This window comes from Talpa occidentalis, unplaced genomic scaffold (genome assembly GCF_014898055.3).
Source record: "Talpa occidentalis isolate TD23 unplaced genomic scaffold, MPIMG_talOcc4v2.1 talOcc4.11, whole genome shotgun sequence".
Lineage (NCBI taxonomy): Eukaryota > Metazoa > Chordata > Mammalia > Eulipotyphla > Talpidae > Talpa > Talpa occidentalis.
The window spans coordinates 61,074,311-61,095,107 of record NW_023601104.1 but is presented as its reverse complement, the minus strand read 5'-3'; the positions used below and the strand labels follow the sequence as shown (position 1 = coordinate 61,095,107).

Genomic DNA, 20,797 nt, shown 5'->3' with positions numbered 1-20,797 from the left:
GGCCAATCTCCCTAATGAACACTGATGCAAAAATCCTCAATAAAATTTTAGCTATCAGAATCCAACAATGTATCCATAAGATAATTCACCACGACCAAGTTGGATTCATTCCAGGGGCACAAGGATGGTTTAACATCCGAAAATCAATCAACGTTATCCAACACATCAACAAAAAGAAATATAAAAACCATATGATAATATCAATAGATGCTGAGAAAGCTTTCGACAAAGTGCAACACCCATTCATGATAAAGCCCTTGAAATTCTTGGGATACAAGGAACATACCTCAACATCATAAAGGCCATCTATGACAAGCCAACAGCCAGTATCATTCTCAATGGTGAAAAGCTGAAAGCAATTCCATTAAGATCTGGAACAAGACAAGGATGTCCACTCTCACCACTGCTTTTCAATATAATACTGGAAGTCCTAGCCAGAGCAATAAGACAAGAGAAAGACATCCAAGGAATCCAAATAGGAAAAGAAGAAGTCAAACTATCACTATTTGCAGACGATATGATATTATACATAGAGAACCCCAAAAACTCCACAGAAAAGCTAATTCAACTCATCAATCAGTTCAGTAAAGTGGCAGGATACAAAATCAACATGCAAAAGTCAGTAGCCTTCCTATACACAAACAATAAATCTGAAGAAGAAGAAATAAAAAAAACCATCCCTTTTGTTATTGAAACAAAAAAAATCAAATATTTGGGAATAAATCTAACAAAAGAGATAAAGGACCTATACAAAGAAAACTATAAAACACTGTTAAAAGAAATAGAAGAAGACACAAAGAAATGGAGAGACATCCCCTGCTCATGGATTGGAAGAATAAACATTATTAAAATGGCCATCCTTCCAAAAGCAATATACAGATTCAATGCTATTCCAATCAAAATTTCAATGTCATTCTTCAAAGAAATAGAACAATTATTGATGAAATTCATATGGAATCACAAAAAACCCCGAATAGCCAAAGCTCTCCTGAAAAAAAAAGAAAGGAATGGAGGCATCACACTCCCAGACTTCAAACTATACTACAAAGCCATAATCATCAAAACTGCATGGTATTGGAACAAGAACAGACATACAGACCAATGGAATCGAATAGAAAATCCAGAAATAAATCCACAGATTTATGGTCAACTAATCTTTGACAAAGGAGCAAAGACTATGCATTGGAGCAAAGAAAGTTTGTTCAATAAATGGTGCTGGGAAAACTGGGTCGCTACATGCAAAAGAATGAAGCTTGACCACTACCTCACACCATACACAAAAATCAACTCAAAATGGATTAAAGAACTAGACATAAGACCTGAAACCATAAAATATATAGAAGGAAATATAGGCGAAACACTACGTGATCTGCACATCAAAGACATCTTTACAGACACATCACCCAAAGCAGTGATAGTGAAGGCAAAGATAAACAGCTGGGACTACATCAAATTAAAGAGCTTCTGCACAGCAAAAGAGACAATAACAAAAACAAAGAGAAACCCCACCAACTGGGAGAACATTTTTGCACCCAACACTAATGATAAAGGACTGATCACAAAAATCTGCAAAGAACTGATGAGACTCAGCAACAACAAAGAAAATAATCCAGTCAAAAAATGGGCAGAAGAGCTAAAAAGAAACTTCTCTGAAGAGGAAATGCAAATGGCCAACAGGCATATGAAAAAATGTTCAACATCACTTGCCATCAGGGAAATGCAAATCAAAACTACCATGAGATACCATCTTACACCAGTGAGAATGGCACATATTAAAAAAACTAGCAACAACAAATGCTGGCGAGGGTGTGGAGAAAAAGGAACTCTTCTGCACTGTTGGTGGGAGTGCAAACTGGTCCAACCACTGTGGAGAGCTGTGTGGAGATTTCTGGACCTACTAAACATAGAGCTTCCATATGATCCAGCAATTCCACTCCTAGGTATTTACCCAAAGGACACAGAAACATCAATTCCAAAGAACACCTGCACCCCTATGTTTATAGCAGCACTGTTTACAATAGCTAAGCTTTGGAAACAACCCAAATGCCCAAAAATAGATGACTGGATCAAGAAGATGTGGTACATATATACCATGGAATATTACTCAGCATTCAAAAAAGATAAACACATGCAATTTGCAGCAACATGGATGGCGCTGGAAGGGATCATGCTCAGTGAAATAAGCCAAAAAGAAAAAGAAAAATACCGGATGGTCTCACTCATAGCAGGAATCTAGAAAACTTAAATAAGGGACCAGGAAAATGAATAACTATAAGAAAGTGAAAATCAAAATCAACAAAAAACTATGAACCAGAGACACTTTTAGGGGGCGGGGGCGGGAGGGGAGGGATTGGGGTCAGAATGGGGCGCTGCAATTGTATGGGGAATATAACAATAAATTTTTATAAAAAAAAAAAAAAATAAAAAAAAAAATAAAAGTAAAAAAAAAAAAAAAAAAAAAAAAAAAAAGAAAATCACAGCAAATTGGCTAGTAAGACCGTGGCCTTCAGTGTCAATTTAAGCCTGCTAGTAGCAGAGTGTAGCCAGCATGCTGGACAGGAATGTAGAACTGCCTGGCCTAACCTCACCTGCAACTGAAAATAATATCATTTTCAGTTGCAGAAGCTAGTAGTTCAGAGTCATTCAAGTCTTAGGCAAAGACCATCTAGGAAAATCCAGCAGTGTACAAACCCCTTCTCTACTGTGCTCAGAACATGGGAGAAAGCGGCAGTGAACTTGACTGGCCAGCTTCACTCCAGTGCCTCTCCTGTGTGGCCAATGTGGAAAAAACATTCATTCTTAAAAAACTGAAAAATTTAAAAAATTGCATACTCTTAAGCCACTTTTAAGAATTTATCCCAATGAAACCATTAGACTATTAGACCATTAGACTAAGAATATAAAGATGTAGCATTCTTTTTTTAAAAGATTAATTTATTTATGCATACAAGAGCTGGGGTGTAGGCCAGAGGTGGGGAGGGGTAAGAGGATTCACCAGAGACAGAGTGGGGAGCAGAACAGGGGGATTGACTAAAAATACATGCTGAGAGGAGCAGCGGGTGAGACAGGAGAGGTCTGCTGTGCCATGTGCATCACCTCCCTGGCTGGGAATTGAAATCGTACTGTAGTGGCTGCGGATAGCTTCATAGTGCTTAGACTTAACCCCTTGCACCTCCAGGGAGAACCCTGATGTAGCATTCTTTAATAGAAGTCATTTCCTTTAGTGTTCCATCAATAGGGGATTAAATAAGTCTTGGTACATTCTTATAAAAGAAATACCATATAGTCAGTAAAATAATTAGATTTATATATATTCACCTTTAAAAAAAGTCTACACATTATTGCTAAATAAAAAAACTGTTTCTGTGTGTATATGACATAATTTTAATAAAAATAAAAATATACACATATGGACATATGTAAATACAAAATAATGACAACCTCTAGAAAATCATGCAAAATTTTTTACACTTGTGAACTAAATGGCTGCAAGGACATATGCTGAAATATTAACAAGGGATTTTCTTTATTTTTTTTATATTTTTAATGTCTTCTAAATATTTCAGAGCACAATTAAGTTTGTGAAATCCTGAAATGTACTGTTAAGGAAGGTATTTTCAAATAGAAACTAGTCCTCCGATGGCTGTGTCCAGATGGAAGTTGCATCTGAGCCGTCTGTTCCCTCAACCTCTTGGCTTATCCTGCAACAAAGGCTTCCACTTTCCGCTTCCCCACTGCCCGCCTTCCGCAGCACTAGCAATAGGAAAAGTGGGTCATGCTGGATCAGGCTGAGACACAGAGGCAGGAATGACATCTGGCATATGGGAGGTGACCCAGCTGCTCCCTGTGACCTGGAAGGTCCCAGTTGCACACAAAATTTCCCTTAGAGATTTCCTGTTCGCTTGTCTACCAGTGAAGCCTCAGAAACAACCAGGTTTCATAAACGTAAAAAACTTCCTATGGTTTCTCAGAGGTTGTCCTGCAGGGGATTTCCTGTTGACAGAAACACAGGAAGAAGCCTTGTGGGGGCTGCGTTGGTGGACATCTGTGCCCTTGTCCCTCTGCCGGTCATTTGGAAAGCTCGCAGGAGGAGGCCGGCTTGCTCCTGGGGCTGGAAAACCGGCTAAGCAGGCAGGATGGGCCCGTCCATCGCAGCCAACCTGTGGACCTTGTCTCAGGCTCGCGGCTGAGGCAGCAGAACCCAGTGTCAGCGGTGCTGTGTCAGTCCCCAGCGGGGCTCAGATTCAATGCACAGAAATAGCCAGGGACATATCTAAGCTATGGAGAAAAAGGCTCTCAAAGACTAATACAAACCTCCTGTAGGATTATTTTTCCTGTTGATCTTGGGAAACTCCGAAACGGAGGCCCTTGTATCAGAGCTTAGTAAGTGTACTCTGGGGAACTGGCTATTGGGGGGTGGCTTCCAGTCCCAAATAACTTGGTGCTCTTTTACTTGGCACATCACCCAAGACTGTGTTTCATTAGAGGTGCTGGCCGGCCACTCCATCGTCCAGCTCACACACGCCATCTTTTTACACACAGTGTCCTTGCTCATTTAAGTCAGCTTGGCCAGTGCTCATTTTTTTTTTTTTTAAAGATTTATTTATACAAGCACTGGGTACAGTCAGAAGCGCGGGAGGGTGAGAGAATTCACCAGAGCCAGAGCGGGGAGCAGAGCAGGCAGAAGGACCGAAGTACACTGCTGAGGGGAGCAGCGGGCGCCAGGAGAGGTCTGCGCGCCATGTGGGACCCTCCTCCGGTGGCCGCGGGCAGCTTCGCAACCCAGCGCTCAACCGCTGCGCCACCGGGGAGGCCCGGCCAGTGCTCATTTAAGTCAGCTTGCTGGCTCTCATTTCCTTGGCCTCCCTGCTCCATTACCGTTTGTGTCGGTGGTACATCTCTTCAACTGGCCTGTCTGTCTGCCAGAATTTTGGCCTTCCTCCCACTTTATAGGTTTTTATTACTGATTGTCTCCATCATGTGACTGGAGCACAATATCCCATGTGGCCAAAGGGAGAGTGATGAATGTCTGCAGGGAGGCTCTTTATAAACAGTGTGATGATCAGGGAAACATCACTCTCTTGTGGGAGGAGATAACAGTGTTTATTCTAGAAAACCAAGAAGCATCTCTTCATCTGTGTAGAAAAAATTCTATTCTGAATTTATATAAATGTCAACAAATGTAATAATTAAGAACATTTTATATAAATGCCAAAGCTTGTTCTGAGAAAAGGCACACTCTATAAATTGAGGCAGAAAAAAATAACAATTACTTGACAAGTTCTCCCCTCTCTTTCATCAGTGTTCCCTAATAATTTGCTACTTGCATCAGCACTTCAGAAAGTGAAGGGAGTGGTTAAGAAGAAAATTTTGAGAAGCAATTTGGAGGTGGGGAAAGAAGGAGCTTGTGAAACTGACATAGGAGGTTGTTTCAGGTGGGAGGTGGGGTGTGCAGAGGGTGGAGGAGGGAAGAAGGATGCCGGGAAGATGATGCTCTTACTCAAAAGAAAGTCAATCTGAAGCAACCTAATTTTGAATATCCTATAAATAAAACCCCCTTTTCTTTTCTTTCCTTTTTTTTTAAAACAGGAACCACTGGAATTAAAATTTCCAAACATCTCTTTTCCTGCCTTGGGACTCCTAAAGGTAAAACCAGGACTTCTAACAGACCAGAAAGTAAAGTACACAGCCGCTGTTACCATTGGGGAATCTGAATGATTTATGTCAATTCATGAATTGAAAAGTGCTCCATTAGTATACTTTTTCTCCTTTGAAAAGTATAAATATTTCCAGTTTTTAAAATGGGTCACATTCTATTACAGTGAAAACATCTGTTTTTCATTTTAAATAAACCTAATATTATATTTGAAATCTAAATTGACACAAAATAGAAATTTCAGAGGGGCGATATTTTACAAAAAAAATTCTTTTCTTCAAAAAATGTGCAGCCATAAGATCCCCTTAAGTAGCCAACTCCCTAGTGTTCTTGAAGTAGGTTTTGATTTTAAATTTATTTTTATGTTTTTAGAAATATATAGCATTGTGTAAAATGAGGAACATATTTTAATTGGAAGCTATAGTCAACGTCTACCTCAAAAAGTATGTAATACATTTACAAAATTGAGAATGTTCCTTGGGGTATGTAGTTGTAAGATTTAATCTATCCAAGTATGAGCCCTATGGCCTACTTAATGGCAAAGCAAATAGTTAAGAATGATGTAATATAAAAGCATGACTATTATGCTTCCCCTTTCTACACATATACATGTGCTCGTAATATATAGACTATTTTTGGAATATACCTAAAACAAAACAAAGTGGCTAATTGTATAAGGGGAGGGAGTAGAAGAATTAGGACTTTGCTGTATCCTGCATGCATTTTACTTTTACCATACATAGGTATTATTTTTTTCAGTAAACTAGTTTTTACAAAGTATGTCTAAGGGACCAAAATGGTTAAGTGGATTATTCCAGTTGGACACTGAAGTGAACTAAAAAAGCATATACTATTTCCTCAGGGCAGAGTACCAACTGCCTGGAGAATAGAACAAGTTGGAGAAAATGATTGTTACTGTTTCTAGAAGCTATTTATTTATTATGGGATTACACATTTAGGAATTATTGTGAAAGAAATTAAATCATGATTGTTGTGTTTTTCTTACCTTTTCCCCCTCTTGGTTCTAACTGAAGACTTTAATCTTTCAGAGAAAAAGAGTAACAGTAGTAAGCTAATACAACTTTAGAGAAGTAAGAAAAGGAAACTTTCTGTTCTTCTAGGGCTGTCTCCACATGAATCCTGCTGAGAGACTGACTTGTGAACAGTTGTTGCAGCACCCATACTTTGACACCATCAGAGAAATTGGGGATTTGGCAAAAGAGCATGACAAGCCAACAAGGAAGACCCTGAGACCAAGCCGAAAGCAGCTACCTGGGGTAAAAGTGGAGCACTGTTTGCCAAAGCATGCAAGGTTGCAGGTCCAACAGATCTCATACTTCCCTCCTGGTGCAGACTGAATCTATACTTCAGGTTGCAGGAGTGGCTTGAAGCTCCAGCACCCTCATTCCAACACTAGGAGATGGGGTCACGTGATCTATCTGGCAGGGCCCCAAAGAGGTCTGCCTTCTAAGGCCCCTTCTCCCTGAATCCTATGGGTCTCCTGGCCCTGCAGTTCCCTGCTGCCACTCAGTGACCAGAGTTTTGGGTGTGCATAAGCACAAGTCTCAGCCAGGTTTATGAGTGTGAGACTAACTGAGCATATTCCTGTGCTTTAGAAAATGAAATCAGATTTTTCCCAGACAGTTAACTATGATGTTTAACCTTAAGTATTAATTGACATTCCAGGTTTATCCAAGAAGGGATTCATCAGAATTATCGAGGATAAATACAGTGATGAGTGCATTCAGTGATCGCAGAACAGTACACATGACCAAAGAATGGCATTCACACTGCACACTGTGGAGCCTGTGAAGAATCATGATTAGTGTAAAATAGCAAAATGGTCTTAAGTAGCTATTCTTAAGCCAAAAGCTGTAATAATTTAGAATGTATTGTAGTTGTAACCACAACTAAGATGAGCTGGCTGTTCTGGGTTACTTTTTTTTTTTTAAATTTTTATTTATTTATGCATACAAGAGCTGGGGTATAGGACAGAGGTGGCAGTGGGGTTTGGGGGGGGGGGCTAGAGAATGAAAGGATTCACCAGAGACAGAGTAGGGAGCAGAACAGGCTGATCTACTGAAATACATTGCTGAGGGGAACAGCAGGTGAGACAGGAGAGGTCTGCTGCACCATGTGGGTTAGCTCCCTGGCTGGGGATTGAACTCATGCCGCAGTGGCTGCTGAAATCTTCATAGTGCTATGCTTAACCCCTTGCCCCACCAAGGAGGCCCCTGTTCTGGGTTCCTTCTGGATCTGTCAGGTACCACTTAAACTATCAGTTATCTTGCCTTAGTCTCCCTTTGCAGCCTCCACACTTACACTGGAGGTTTTGTGGAAAGGAGAGTAGATAGGTCCATTGGGAACAGGTACCACATGAACTCCAGAGCCCTAAAACAGGCCAGCGCTGTGGAAGTAAGAATGCTTTCAATCTGGTCTTTGTCATTTATGACCCAGGTAGCAAAACGAGCTGAAACAGACTTTCCCCACAGAGTTGCCCCTTAGTTTGCTGTTACTTTGAATAAAGGGTCTTGATGGAAATCTTTCTACTTGAAAGAATAGAGGACCCCTGTGAATTGGTGTATATTTTTATAGGTCTTGAAAGGATTCAACTGTTTAGTTTAAAAGAACTAAAAACTAACTTCTTTTCATATACCTAGGGTCATATAGAACACAAAAAATATAGGTGTAATCTCACTTTCATTTGACATTGACAATAAATCCAAGCATTTGCTGGCCGCATAAAGAGAGCAGTTTTGCCTTTTTTAACTAAAGAGTAAGGGGGCAAGTCACTAAAGTGCTCCGGATGCCAGTTTTCTTTGCTATAAGAAAAGGCATTGACTTAAATGATCCCTAAGGATTCAGCAGGCTCTTAACTCCTGTGAATCTATACTCCCCCCCAAACATTAATATACAAATCTTTCCTTCTTTTTCATATCTTCTATAATGTGCATTTGCTTTTTAATTATAAAATAAACCTTTAAAAAGAAAAGCAAAGACCAAATTTAAACATTTTGCTCTCTAAAGTGCTGGATATGTGCACAGAGAGTATTTCTGTGCTGAAAAAGTTACTGACTTCTTTTGTAATTTATTATCAATAATCAAAAAAGTGGACAGCAACATATGTAATTATGTGCTTTGTATTTGCAGCTGCAGTATCTACCTCAGCTGGCCAGCAGCAGCATCCTTCCAGCTTTGGACACCAAGAAGTACTACGGTAATACCAAGAAACTTCACTATCGTTTTCCAAACATTTAAGGATCTTAGAGACTAATGATAAGAAAGGGAAATGATCAATAATTTGAAGAAAATAAAACATATATAGTTGTTTGAAAACAACAATGTTGAAAACCATCAGGAGAAAACATTAAGTAACTAACTCACTGGGAGGCCCCTTGGCAAGATGTGAAGGGAAATTCCAGATGCAGTCTTCCTGCTTGATGGTGGTGTACAGACAGAGTGAAAACTTACTTGGATTTTCATTTATATTTTTGTTGTATCTAAGTGACTTAGCTTATGGACTAAATATTAATTGTATCTCCTGCCCATAACTCTGGCAAAATTAGAGAAGTAACAAAAGATGAATACTTCAATTTTACTATACGCAACAAGTGAAAAATGGATTACAGAATGCCCACATGTATTTCCATAGACACTTGCCCTGAGTCCTATCTCCTGTTTTTCATATTGTCTCAACATCCTATTTAAGGCGTTTCCATTCTTAAAATCAAAATGTTTAAAATTCCATTTCATGCTTTTCTCTTTTGATTTTTATACTTTGAATTTTTTTTGAATCTTTGAGTTCCAAATATTTAAAATTATGTGGATTTTCATAAAATACTGTAATTCATACAATTCTATAATGATATGTTTATAGACATTTCTTACATATACTTCTGTCTTATCTTTATTTTTTAAAGATTTTATTTATGCATACAAGAGCTGGGGTGTAGGCCAGAGGTGTGGGGGTGGGGGTAGGGGGATGAGAAGATTCACCAGAGACAGAGTGGGGGACAGAACAGGGAGATTGACTGAAATACACTGCTGAGGGGAGCAGTGGGCAAGTGAGGAGAGGTCGGCTGCGCCATGTGGGTTGCACCCTGGCTGGCTGGGGATCAAACTCATGCTGCAGAGGCTGCGGATTGCTTCATAGTGCAGTGCTTAACCCCTTGCGCCACCAGGGAGGCCCTCGTCTTATCTTTAGGAAAGGGAATATCTTAGTCATTTTTACAGGCAAGATGGATTTACTATAATCCATTATACTTGCTCACCCAATTCCCCCTTGTAAACAATGGCTGGAACTTGGTGACTGACCAAGGTGATCAGAGGTAAAACAAGATCTACAGGCTTCACAGGAACTGAGCTTGTGAGCATCAAAGTAATTAGCACTTTATGCTCTTCAGCTCAGCCTCAGACGTGGAGATAGACCTATAGGCAGGACCATATTTAGTGATGTGAATTTTGGAAAACTGCTCCAGTTTTTACTTGGGTCATGAAAGATACTAGATTGTAAAACTGATGTCTTCCCTGAAATGTCTTTTTATACTGTATGCATGTATGTGCAGATATGTTCACATAGATGCATATATATCTACACACATATGTATATGTATCTATGTTATCCTAACAAGTAATCAGTAACAACTAATAAGAAAGTAGTCCAAAATGATATTGAGGATTCCTAGCATTATACAGTGATACTTAAAAATGACATATAATTAGCTTTGATTTGGCCTACTGTTTATTCAAAAACTTTTTTTATCCTTGTCCCCTGAACACAGGTTAATATGAAGTTCATGCCTGTTTCTTATAGCTCAATACTATTTTTGATTAACTGCTGTTTCCTAGCCGTTCTCAGCCATGGTTTTTGAATTATCTTACTGTACCTTCAAAACATTTCTTCTTCACTCTGTTTAATGCACTATATATGAAATGTTTTCTTCATGAGAGCATTTGACTGAATTCATTGACTGCTACTAATCACCAAATTCTGCATCTTCTCAATAACATCTGAAAGCAATCTGATGTTTATAACTTCTTGCATAGAGCTGACAGTGGGCTGAATACTAGTCCCAGTGTTAACTCTTGTTATGCAACCTTGATTTGAAGGACAAGGAAGGATGTCCAACTTCTGTGAATAGTTAACATTTTGGTTTTTTTTTCCCTTGACCCAAAACAATGCACTTAACAGAGGCAGGTGACTATATAACTGCATAACTCATCCAGTAGTTTTATAGAAAACCATTCAGAATAGAAAAGTAGCTCCAGACTAAGTTTAATCAATTGCCTTACTGAACAGTAATCAAATAAACCTGAGATAGAAGGGATCATTTTTTAATGAGTTCTATTAACTGTATACTTGTGCTTAATTTAACCATATCTGAATCCATTCCGCAGCATGGAATCATCACTGTTTCACATGAAACTATCATACATCCTCTTTTTTTACTATTTTCTGATTTTTTACATGACAATGGCAAATATCAGTAAATAGTATATCATTTGTATTATGTGCTATATTTACATCAGTTGGTTTCTAAACACAACTAAAATTCATTTTTCTACCTGAATGCCACATTTAGAAAGTATTAATTTCAAAATTAATTCCAATCAATATTATATCCAACAGTTTAAAATATAAATCAAACATATATAAACATGTTGGTACATAACTAACAATAATAGACTTAAGGCCATTTCAAGCAGTAAAAATAAAGATATGTTTTATCTATATATGATATTCTTTATCATTGCTTTCTAGATATAAGCTGGATTTTGTGCTTATACTTTCTTTGGATGTTACTTGAACTTTCAAGACTTAGTATCCAAGATATATGAGGGAATAAAAATGTTTCTGACATGTGGAACTATTTCAAGCAATTTTTTAATTTAAGCAAAAAACAAATGTAGCTGTACTGTCCCTGATTGTTTCCTCTGTTCTCTTGCAATCAGATAAAGTATTTAAATCCACTAAACAGACATATTTATGTCTAGTTTTAATAAAGCTAGACTAGGCTTACAAAATAGATGAATTACCCAGAAACTGTTGATTCTCAGAAAGGGGATATATTATAAAGAACAAAGGAATGCAAGATCATAAGAAATGCAAACAAATGCTTGGAAGTAATGTGAATGTCTCAACCACTGACAACTTTGCTTAATTCATTCCACCTATCAATCTGAAATTGAGCTTTCAGTTTTTCATAATTGTGCATTTATAGTAACATGCTTCTGTTAAAATACAATAGAGTATCTGTGTTGTACATCTGAGTCACAAGTATCTATATCAAGACATGTCTGTATAGATATTTACATAAAATAAGAACTATATTAGAATTAAAAATGTTACCTTATTTGCAGTTCTCTTAAAATGATTTAATGATTGATTTAATCACTTCCAATTGAGTACCTTTAGTGAGTCACATCTGAATATTTCTTTTCTGCATATAATAGATTTTGCTTTGAAATATTATGCTAATACATCCTTACAGTTCTATTGATAATTATATTTGTTACCATTTAGGATCAATAATTTCAAATGATACTTTAAGTTGAAATAAGACACTTATTATTACTATTTTACTTCAAGTCCAATTTTAGTTCCAAAGAAGGCAGTGCTATCTTAAAGGCTTGAACAAGGTTTTCTTTGTCTCTTACTTCAGGAAGATCACTTAACAACAAACACTTGAGGTTACTACAAAAAGAGAAAGAAGTTACTTCAATTTTTGTTTTTACTCGTACAACATTAAAAATAAACTTGCTTTTAGAAGAAATTACACACAGAAATGTGTTTATATCACCCTATACTTTCAAAATGACATTTATACAGTTGTCTTAGAGTACTATTTCAAATGAAACTCACTAGGGATTGAGCCAGATTTTATAAAGTTTAGTGGTTCTGAATTACATCAATAATTCTAGTTTATGCTTTCCAAATACTATTCACATGTTGTGGTATAGAACTTCTTTGCATGTGAATATGAAATATGAATCTTACTCCCCAAAAGGAAAAAACAATTGGGAAATTTCTTAAAGAAACTTGTTTCTATTAAAAGATAAAGCCTCAACTAATGTAAGAAACAAACCAGTACTTTTGGTCCCAGTGTTTAAAATTTCTCAGACTTCCTGTGATAATGAGAATCTGGCAGAACATAGGGGAAATTGCTTTAAAAGATGGAGAGGAAGCATGATAGCTAATACTTATTGAGAACTTGCTGCAGCAGGCATCGTGCTAGGTGACCGACGTATATTTTTCAGGAAGTTGCCCTGCGCAACCTTAATATATTAAGCTTGATAATTTTAACTGCTTTAAAGTACTACAGATGAAAATTGTTAGTTTCTTAAATTATATTTTGCAGAACTTAAACATACATCATCAAATGTTTAATTCTGATTATTCACTTTAACATCATTTTATCGTTTTCACTCTGCCACTGACCACCTACCTTAAGTGATACAAAGCAATGATGCCTTTGTTTGTGATATTTCCACATGAAATTATTTCCATTTCCAACATGCTTTTCTGTAAATTTTCAAATTGACTAAGTCTCTCCAAACAATCATCCTCAATATAGTGACACCTGCATAGCTTTATTTTTTCAACATACTGCAGGCCCTCTGGAAGAAAAAGTGCAGTTTAAGAACCTGCTTTACCATCACGATCACCAACTGTCTTAGTTTGTCTGGGACTATTCTGGCTTTAGGATTGAAAGTCCAAAGTCCTGAGAAACCTCTCAGTCTGAGGAACACTGAAAAAATTAGTCACCCTGTTAGCGATACAAGGTATTCACTATACAGGTTGTGCTACTGATGGACAGCACCATTCTGCAGTCAGATGTGCATGCACTAGAGGAAAGAAATGCCCACACAAGCAGAAGCTGTATGAATATAATGATTCCCGCATTACCGAGGGTTTCCCATAACAAAGATAGTTGGACAAACAAAGTCTTGATTTTAATTGTAAACCACATAGTAAAGGTAAGTGCAGAGTCAAACTTCCTGGGAGGAGGAAGATATTTATAACCTCTATTTAATTTAAAAATAAATATACACAAGAAGAAATAAATTGGGCTGTACTGAAAAGGGCAAACACACACTGGTATGACTACAACAATGAGTCAACTGCAACAAAATGTCACTGCAAATCACCTGGATTTCCCCTAAACAAATAAGTTAGTTACCTAAGTAATCAAATCCAATTCTCATGATACATGAGTCTGTGGCATCGATAGCCTGAATCTTGTATTTGTCTAGAGGGCCTGTTGGGAGGCTGTTATAGTCCTTCTGCCACTTGTGCTGACCATGGTAGCGCACCATGGCCCCACAGCGTAGCAGCCACTCGGAGGCTGCCCTGTCTGGGCCTACATCCTTGATGCGTTCATAATCTACTCTGTGGGCAAGAGGAAGAAAGATCATTAGATTCTTAAATATAACACCAACATAAGTATAAACAATAGCAACAGTTTTTCATTCGAAATGACTGAGGAGGAAGATATATTTAGTGAAAAAAAATAAAAACATACAATGGCTCTCTACCTTTTCTGCTTTTGTGTTTGTTTCCAAGTGACCACTGTCAAGGCCATTATTTTTGTGTTTGCAGACAGAAGTCTTCACTGATTGGATGTAGCACAGTGCTTGATACCAGGAGGTATTTAGTAACTATGTATTGAATGAGTGACTGTATTTGGTTATCATTTTATTAATGATGAGAGGAAAGTTTTGAACCTATGTTCAAATTAACCTCATTAAGTGATATATATTAATTCTACATATATGCCTTTTTAATTCTAGTTAGTGATATTAGTGTTATATTAAAAAATGAGATGAGTTTCATCAGTTTCAAAGGATTATTTCTAAGCATGTACCCACTAATGTTTTACGTATTTGAGTTTCCTTTTAGCCTTTTAAAAGGCTAATTATATTCCTTAAGAAGCTATAGAATAAACTTTTCTAAAATGACATTTCCTGAGATTTTCTGATTATAAAAGCAATAAATATTCATCTTAGAGAGTCCAAAAGACATAAGAAAAAGTACTGAAATCCTGCAACTCAAACAGGCAATTAATATTTCATAATCTATTTTCTGGTCTTTACATAATGCTTGTGTGTATATTTAGTGTGTTTTTAAACAAAATATTCACACACTGTACAAAAAGTACTATTTCTGAAATATAATAAATAACCAAATTAGCTACAGTGAATTCATCTAGCTATAACAACCCCCATATTCCTTCACATTAGTTAGAATAACTTACTTATTAAACACTGCATTCAACCAGCCCCAGAAGTAACGGGAGTCACATGACCATGGGAGTTTCTTTAAGGCGACCAACAGCTGGGAAGTTTTTCTAAGCAGCATCATTTGATCTAAACACACAAAAAAACAGTATTCACAGTAGATCATCAGCTAGCATACAGTCCCATGCATTTAGCAACTTCACCACTCCAGTGCTCGTGTGCTAATAAAGCTGATGCCTTACTTGCTACTCAACAGTTATTGAAGAAATCACTGCCTTCACTGGCTAGCAGTTTTTGCTTACTTTTTTGCAAAAAACAAAAACAAAACCAAACCAAACCATGCAGGCTGGATTGGATGGTCTCCAAGTTTCCCTTCAGCCTTGACATTAAGTTCCTTTGTGCAACAAGTCAGCCTGCTGTGCTGCCACCTAGCGTCCATTCAGGCAGTGCACCTACAATTTGCTGAAACCAGCTCCACTCAGAGTGGACATATTCAGTATCAAAATGACAAACTAAAATCACTTAGGGAGCAAGTGTGGTGGTCAAGACCCTCATAACCTGGAAGGGAGAGGAGACATGAAGACGAATCTTCCTAGTACAACGCTGCAAGTAGTATCACCAGAACAGGGCAAACAAAGAACTGTGCAAGCACAGCTGGGAAAGACTTGGCAAGTAACTTCACTTCTCTGACCCTTGGTTTTCTCATTTATAAGGCAATTTACTCAGGTGAGGTCCAGGTATAAGAATCCATAACCATGAGTTGGGAAAGTGATTTCTCAACTGGCTTAATCTGATTTATCTCAATTCATGTTTCTCTAGTAGTGTGCCACGTGGGATGAAAACAAAGAATTAATACACGACCTCTGGCTGTAAGGAGCTGACCATTTATTATAGGGTGGAGTGAGTTAAAACAAGTTATTTGAAATACATGATGGAAACTGAAAAATATCTAAATGAGTTAAATAAGGACAGGCCAGGATTTCAACAAAGATGACAGGAAAAGCTGTCAGGTGATTAGTAGACACAGGGATGTTTAAGGGCTGGTGTAGTTCAGTTTGGTTAGCCCATAGGGTCAGGAGGAGGTGCTCAACTTGCACAGTCATGTCAGGAAGGGGCCTAGCATGATCAGCCAGGGCATTTGGACTATCTTCTTTAGGTGACTGGAAGTCACTAAGTTGTTAGCACAGAGCACTGACATTGTTAGTTATGCTTTAGAAGTATTACTCAGAGAAAACAGCATCAAGACTGAGGGTCAACAGAACTGGAGACAGTCAACAAGAGCTTTAACTACATGTGGCCATAGGAAAGGCAGCCATGAGGGGAGAATGGGAAGGATCACAGAGTGGATTCCACATGACTCATCAAGTGAGATGCTGGGGCAAAGATCTGAGGAGTTGAAGATGACACCAAGTTTTGGTCCCCAGTCAACTGTTAGGATGGTGATGCCATTAACAGAAATCAATGTCAAGAGGGCAGGGTTCAGTCCCTCCCTCCCCAGTTTTTCATATAGTAAAAGTGAAGTTTGGCAGAACTTCTAAATAGAAATGGTCAATGAATCATTAGAATCAGAGTCACAAAATGTTAAAGCTGGAGGAAATGTAGACACCCAGATCTCTCATCTAAAGATGAGGAAACAGAAGTGCTGATCTTAAGTAACTTGCTGACAGCCTAAATCCTTTCTGGAACAGGGTGGAGTATTAATAAATGCATGTGTTTGAAAGGACTTGCCCAGTGTTTTGTGGCTAATTGGTGGCAGCTCTGAAACTGGAACCTATCCTCTCTCGTGTCAGTCCAGGGCTCTCTAGTCTTTATATTATTCTAGAATTTGGAAAAAAGAAGACTAGAAAGAAGCTTGAGTGGAAATCCTTTAGATGAGGAAGTCACTGAGGAAGATGGCTGTGGAAGAGTGAGAGATGCTGGGATCACCAGCCCTCTTCAACAATTTCTCAACATCACCTTTCCCTATCTTCATTACTGCAAGCCATTCCAGCTGCTACCTTCTCTCATGACCCAGCCCTTCCAGCTTTTTGTTAAAGCTCCCTCCATCTGTGCCCACCTCTAATAAGTTCACTAGCTGCCAATCTCATTTAAAAACCTGGAATTTCCAGCTTTAACTCAGGCCATTTCCATCCCTTCTACATCCCACCCACAACCTTGTTTGTGGAAATCTTATCCAACACCAAGACCTTACCCAAAAGTTATCTTCATTCATTCCTGTATACACTTAAAATTTCTTGAATTTTTATTTATATATTTTTAAATTGGATGTTCACTTTTGTACAATGTTTGATTTCTTCTCCCAGGTGTTGTCCCCATAAAATTACCACCCTCAAGACACCCCTGTACAGTCACCCTGGACCCTTGTGCTCTTCCCTGTTTTGATCCCTCCCCTGCTTAATGTCTCTGATTTATAGTTTGCCTGCTAGTTTTGTCCTTTTTTTCTGATCCTTTTTATGGTTTCCCTGTGTTCTTCCTATAAGTGAAACCATCTGATATTTTTCTTTTTCCTTCTGGCTTATTTCACTGAGCATAATCCCTTCCAGCTCCATCCATGTTGCTGTGAATGGCATAAGTTTATCTTTTTTGATTGCTGAATAGTATTCCATTGTGTATATATCAAATTTTATTTGGCAATAAAGTTTAAGAAAAGGTGATTTTGTAAATTGATTTTAGGAATTTCAGAAAAACTCAAGCAGCTACCTCTGGGAATGCTTTCTATAGGGAAAAAGGAGACCTCTAGTGGTGAGTTAGTGAATTTAGCTCTAATGAATGAAATGAAACCACTTAAAACCAAGTTAAAAAACAGCCACTACTGTATTACTATGGCTTCTAAAACTTGAAATTATGTTTGTGACCTACAGTCCAGACTCATGTGACTCAAAACAGGATATATACAGTGTTTCAGAGTAGGGTTGACTGAAAGTTCTTGTTTGCATAAAAACAAGTTTTTTCTAAGGCTGAAGTTCTATTTTTAACCTAGTAAACGTGATTATTTTAGTGGGCTGCCCACAGCAATAGCTAAAAGATTAAACCTCAAACTTTTGAGGGTGGTAAAATTATGGAGAGAGAGGTGGGGTGGCATCAGAATTGGAGTTTTTCCCAAATTACAATCTCACTTCACTGCAAATCATCCCCAATAGATGCCTACTGTTATTCCTGAGGTGAAACAGAACAACAGAGCAATTAGGAATTGGAAGCAAAGGTCCCAAAAGTCATTTTTAGGCCAACATCATATATGGCACTCATTGAACTAACTTGTTATATAGGTTCTGACCTAGATGGAAGAAGGTGAACGAATGCTCAGCTGAGGAGGGCAGTGTCCGGAATACAAGTATCTGGAGCCAGATACATATAAAGTGAGCTCTTAATTTGAAATTACCTGATTGAAATAAATTAATGTATGGTTAATTCCAGGGGAGAGGGTAAGGAGAAAAAATTTTACTTAAAAAAAAGTATAAGGGCCTCCCTGGTGGCAGAGCGGTTGAGTGCTGGGTTGTGAAGCTGCCGGCAGCCTCTGCAGCATGGGTTCAATCCCCGGCTGCTCCCCGGCCACTGGAGGAGGGTCCCACATGGCGCGCAGACCTCTCCTGCCGCCCGCTGCTCCCCTCAGCAGTGTACTTCGGTCCTTCTGCCTGCTCTGCTCCCTGCTCTGGCTCTGGTGAATTCTCTCACCCTCCCGTGCTTCTGACTGTACACAGTGCTTGTATAAATAAATAAATAAATATTTAAAAAAAAAAAGTATGAATAATTCTTTTACCTTACTAAATTGAGATCATAATCAAAACTATTACAGGCCACCATAAAGACTTTAGAATTGTGTTAACTAATATTCAATCTAGTAATTAGTCAACTCTGTCCTGTGAAAGCTAAAAATAATCATCTCCACTATAAACCTATCATACTGGTTAAAATTTAAAAAAATACTGTTAACACCAAATACTGATGACAATAAATAAATTGTTCAAACATTGCTGGTGGGAATGTAAAGTGGTTCAGCCACTTTGGAAAGCAGTTTGGCCGTTTCTTACAAAATTAAACATGTGTTTATCATATAATCAAGCAATTGGACTCTTGACCATTTATCCCAGATAATAAACACAGGTTCACACACAAAAGTGTACACTAGTTCAAATCAGCTTTATTCAAAATCGCTAAAAACTGGAAACTCGGAAGCTCTTCAATGGATGGTTAAACATGCAATGGTACATCCAAACCATGGAACCCTACTCAGCAATAAGAAAAAATGAACTTTGGATACGTGCTACAATTTGGATTGCTCTCAAGGATTATGGTGAGTGGAAAAAAGTCAATTCCCACAAGTCACATACTGTGTAACTGTGTTTGTATCACATTCTTGAAACGATGAAATTTTAGAAAGTAAAAATAGATTTGGGAACTGGGGTGCCCTGTAGGAAAGAGGTGTAGTTATAAAAGGGCAACCAGAGTGACCCACGCGATGATGGACCTGTGCTGCAGTTCGACTGGTGGTGAATATAAGATCTACACCATGATTAAAAACTAATAGCGCTAATCACACACACGTAGAACTAAGGAAATCTAAATAATATCAGTGGGTTGTGCCAATATCAATTTCCTGGTTGTGATAGTGTAGTGTTGTGATACTGTTGTGATAGTTTTACAAGATCTTATAATTGGAGGAGGTTGGGTACAGGGTACACAGGATCTCTTTGTTTCTTACAACTACGTGGGACTCTTCAAAATTAAAAAAAAAAATTTTATTTTTTCAATTGTGATAAAACAAGCAGATAACATCCTAAATTGTTCACCCATTAAGCAAAATATCTGCAACTTTAGAGGCGGTAAGACCACTTGAACATAAAAGCCGTCACGGTGTTCTTCACTCAATGAGCCTTCGCTCACGTCAAAGCATAAAAGCCCTATGAGGCGGCCACGATAATACTTCCAAATTTATACAGGATCTGAGGCAAGCCCCTTACCAATAACTAGAACGTAAGTCAAACAGCCAAGACCTTCCAGCTATAGAGTTTTACCATTCTATTCTTTTCCTGATCTTAGCCATTAAAAACCACGGTCAAACGCAAAGAACAGTGGTTAGTGAACTGGCACGGAGATAAACACATGCTTTTACAAGATTAGATCTTCTAGGGACCACGGATCAGGACACAGGGGTGAAGCGATATGCACCGACATCTCGCTGTCCCCAGGCCTGCTCAGCCTATTTAAAACCGTGTCTCGGACCAGAATTTTTAAAAAGTAAACAGATTCCTAAATGATGGTTCATCTCAGCGCCAGACGACTCCATGAGCCAGGAGCCCTCTAAGAAGTCCACAAGACGGCAGGCTCTCGGGCGAGGTCGCCTTGACTGGGCCTGAGTCGGAAGCGAGCGAAGGGCAGGATGTGGGGGGCTCTGCTGGGGGCCCCGCGCTCGGCGGGGGCCGGGCTGGAGTCCGCAGGTGCCAGCCCCGGGCCCGAGCAGATGAGGGTGGAGCCGGGCAGGGAAACAGGCTGACAGGGGCGGGCCCGCCCGGGAGGATGGGCAGCCATTGGGCCCAACCGAACTACAGTTCCCCGTGATCACGCCCAGACTTTCTCCCGCCGCCCCACGCCGGCGTGAAGGTCGGAGACCAGCCACTCGGTGGGCCGGGATTTCAGTCGGGCCAGCTTGGGAGAAGGCAAAGGGGCAGAGCAAAACCGCCCAAGAGTCCCGCCCGCTCGGGGCCTGGCGCCTCTACTTACGGCGTCGGAGGCCCGGACCCAGCGCGTGTCTTTAGCGTCACAGCGGCGCCCGCAGGCCCTGAGCCTCCGCCGCGAGCGTCCATTGGCCACAGGCATTCCCACGTGGGGCGGCGGCGCGCGCCCTATTGGTCGCTGCGTGGGAGGCGGGGCTAGAGCGCACTGGACCGGTACTCCAGAGGCTACCTC

General features: G+C 39.1%; 2 protein-coding genes across 3 annotated transcripts in view; one reads left to right on the top strand and one right to left on the bottom strand.

The window, feature by feature from the left end:
- Positions 1-9,420, top strand: part of CDKL1 (cyclin dependent kinase like 1) — a 54,043-nt gene extending 44,623 nt beyond the window's left edge. For both annotated transcript variants that reach the window (XM_054690296.1, XM_037503298.2), the window contains exons 8-10: positions 5,590-5,646; positions 6,778-6,933; positions 8,807-9,420. In XM_054690296.1, coding sequence (XP_054546271.1) covers positions 5,590-5,646; positions 6,778-6,933; positions 8,807-8,914 — 321 coding nt within the window. In that variant the 3' untranslated portion in view covers positions 8,915-9,420. The remainder of the gene's footprint in view (positions 1-5,589; positions 5,647-6,777; positions 6,934-8,806) is intronic.
- A 119-nt stretch (positions 9,421-9,539) lies between these two features.
- DMAC2L (distal membrane arm assembly component 2 like) lies at positions 9,540-20,683 on the bottom strand. Its single transcript, XM_037503297.2, has 5 exons — positions 20,612-20,683; positions 14,911-15,022; positions 13,837-14,045; positions 13,102-13,273; positions 9,540-12,350 (listed from the first exon to the last, which is right to left on the bottom strand). Exons 2-5 carry the CDS (start codon positions 15,015-15,017, stop codon positions 12,236-12,238), a joined length of 603 nt encoding a protein of 200 aa, XP_037359194.1. The 5' UTR covers positions 15,018-15,022; positions 20,612-20,683; the 3' UTR covers positions 9,540-12,235.
- Positions 20,684-20,797: the final 114 nt, after the last annotated feature.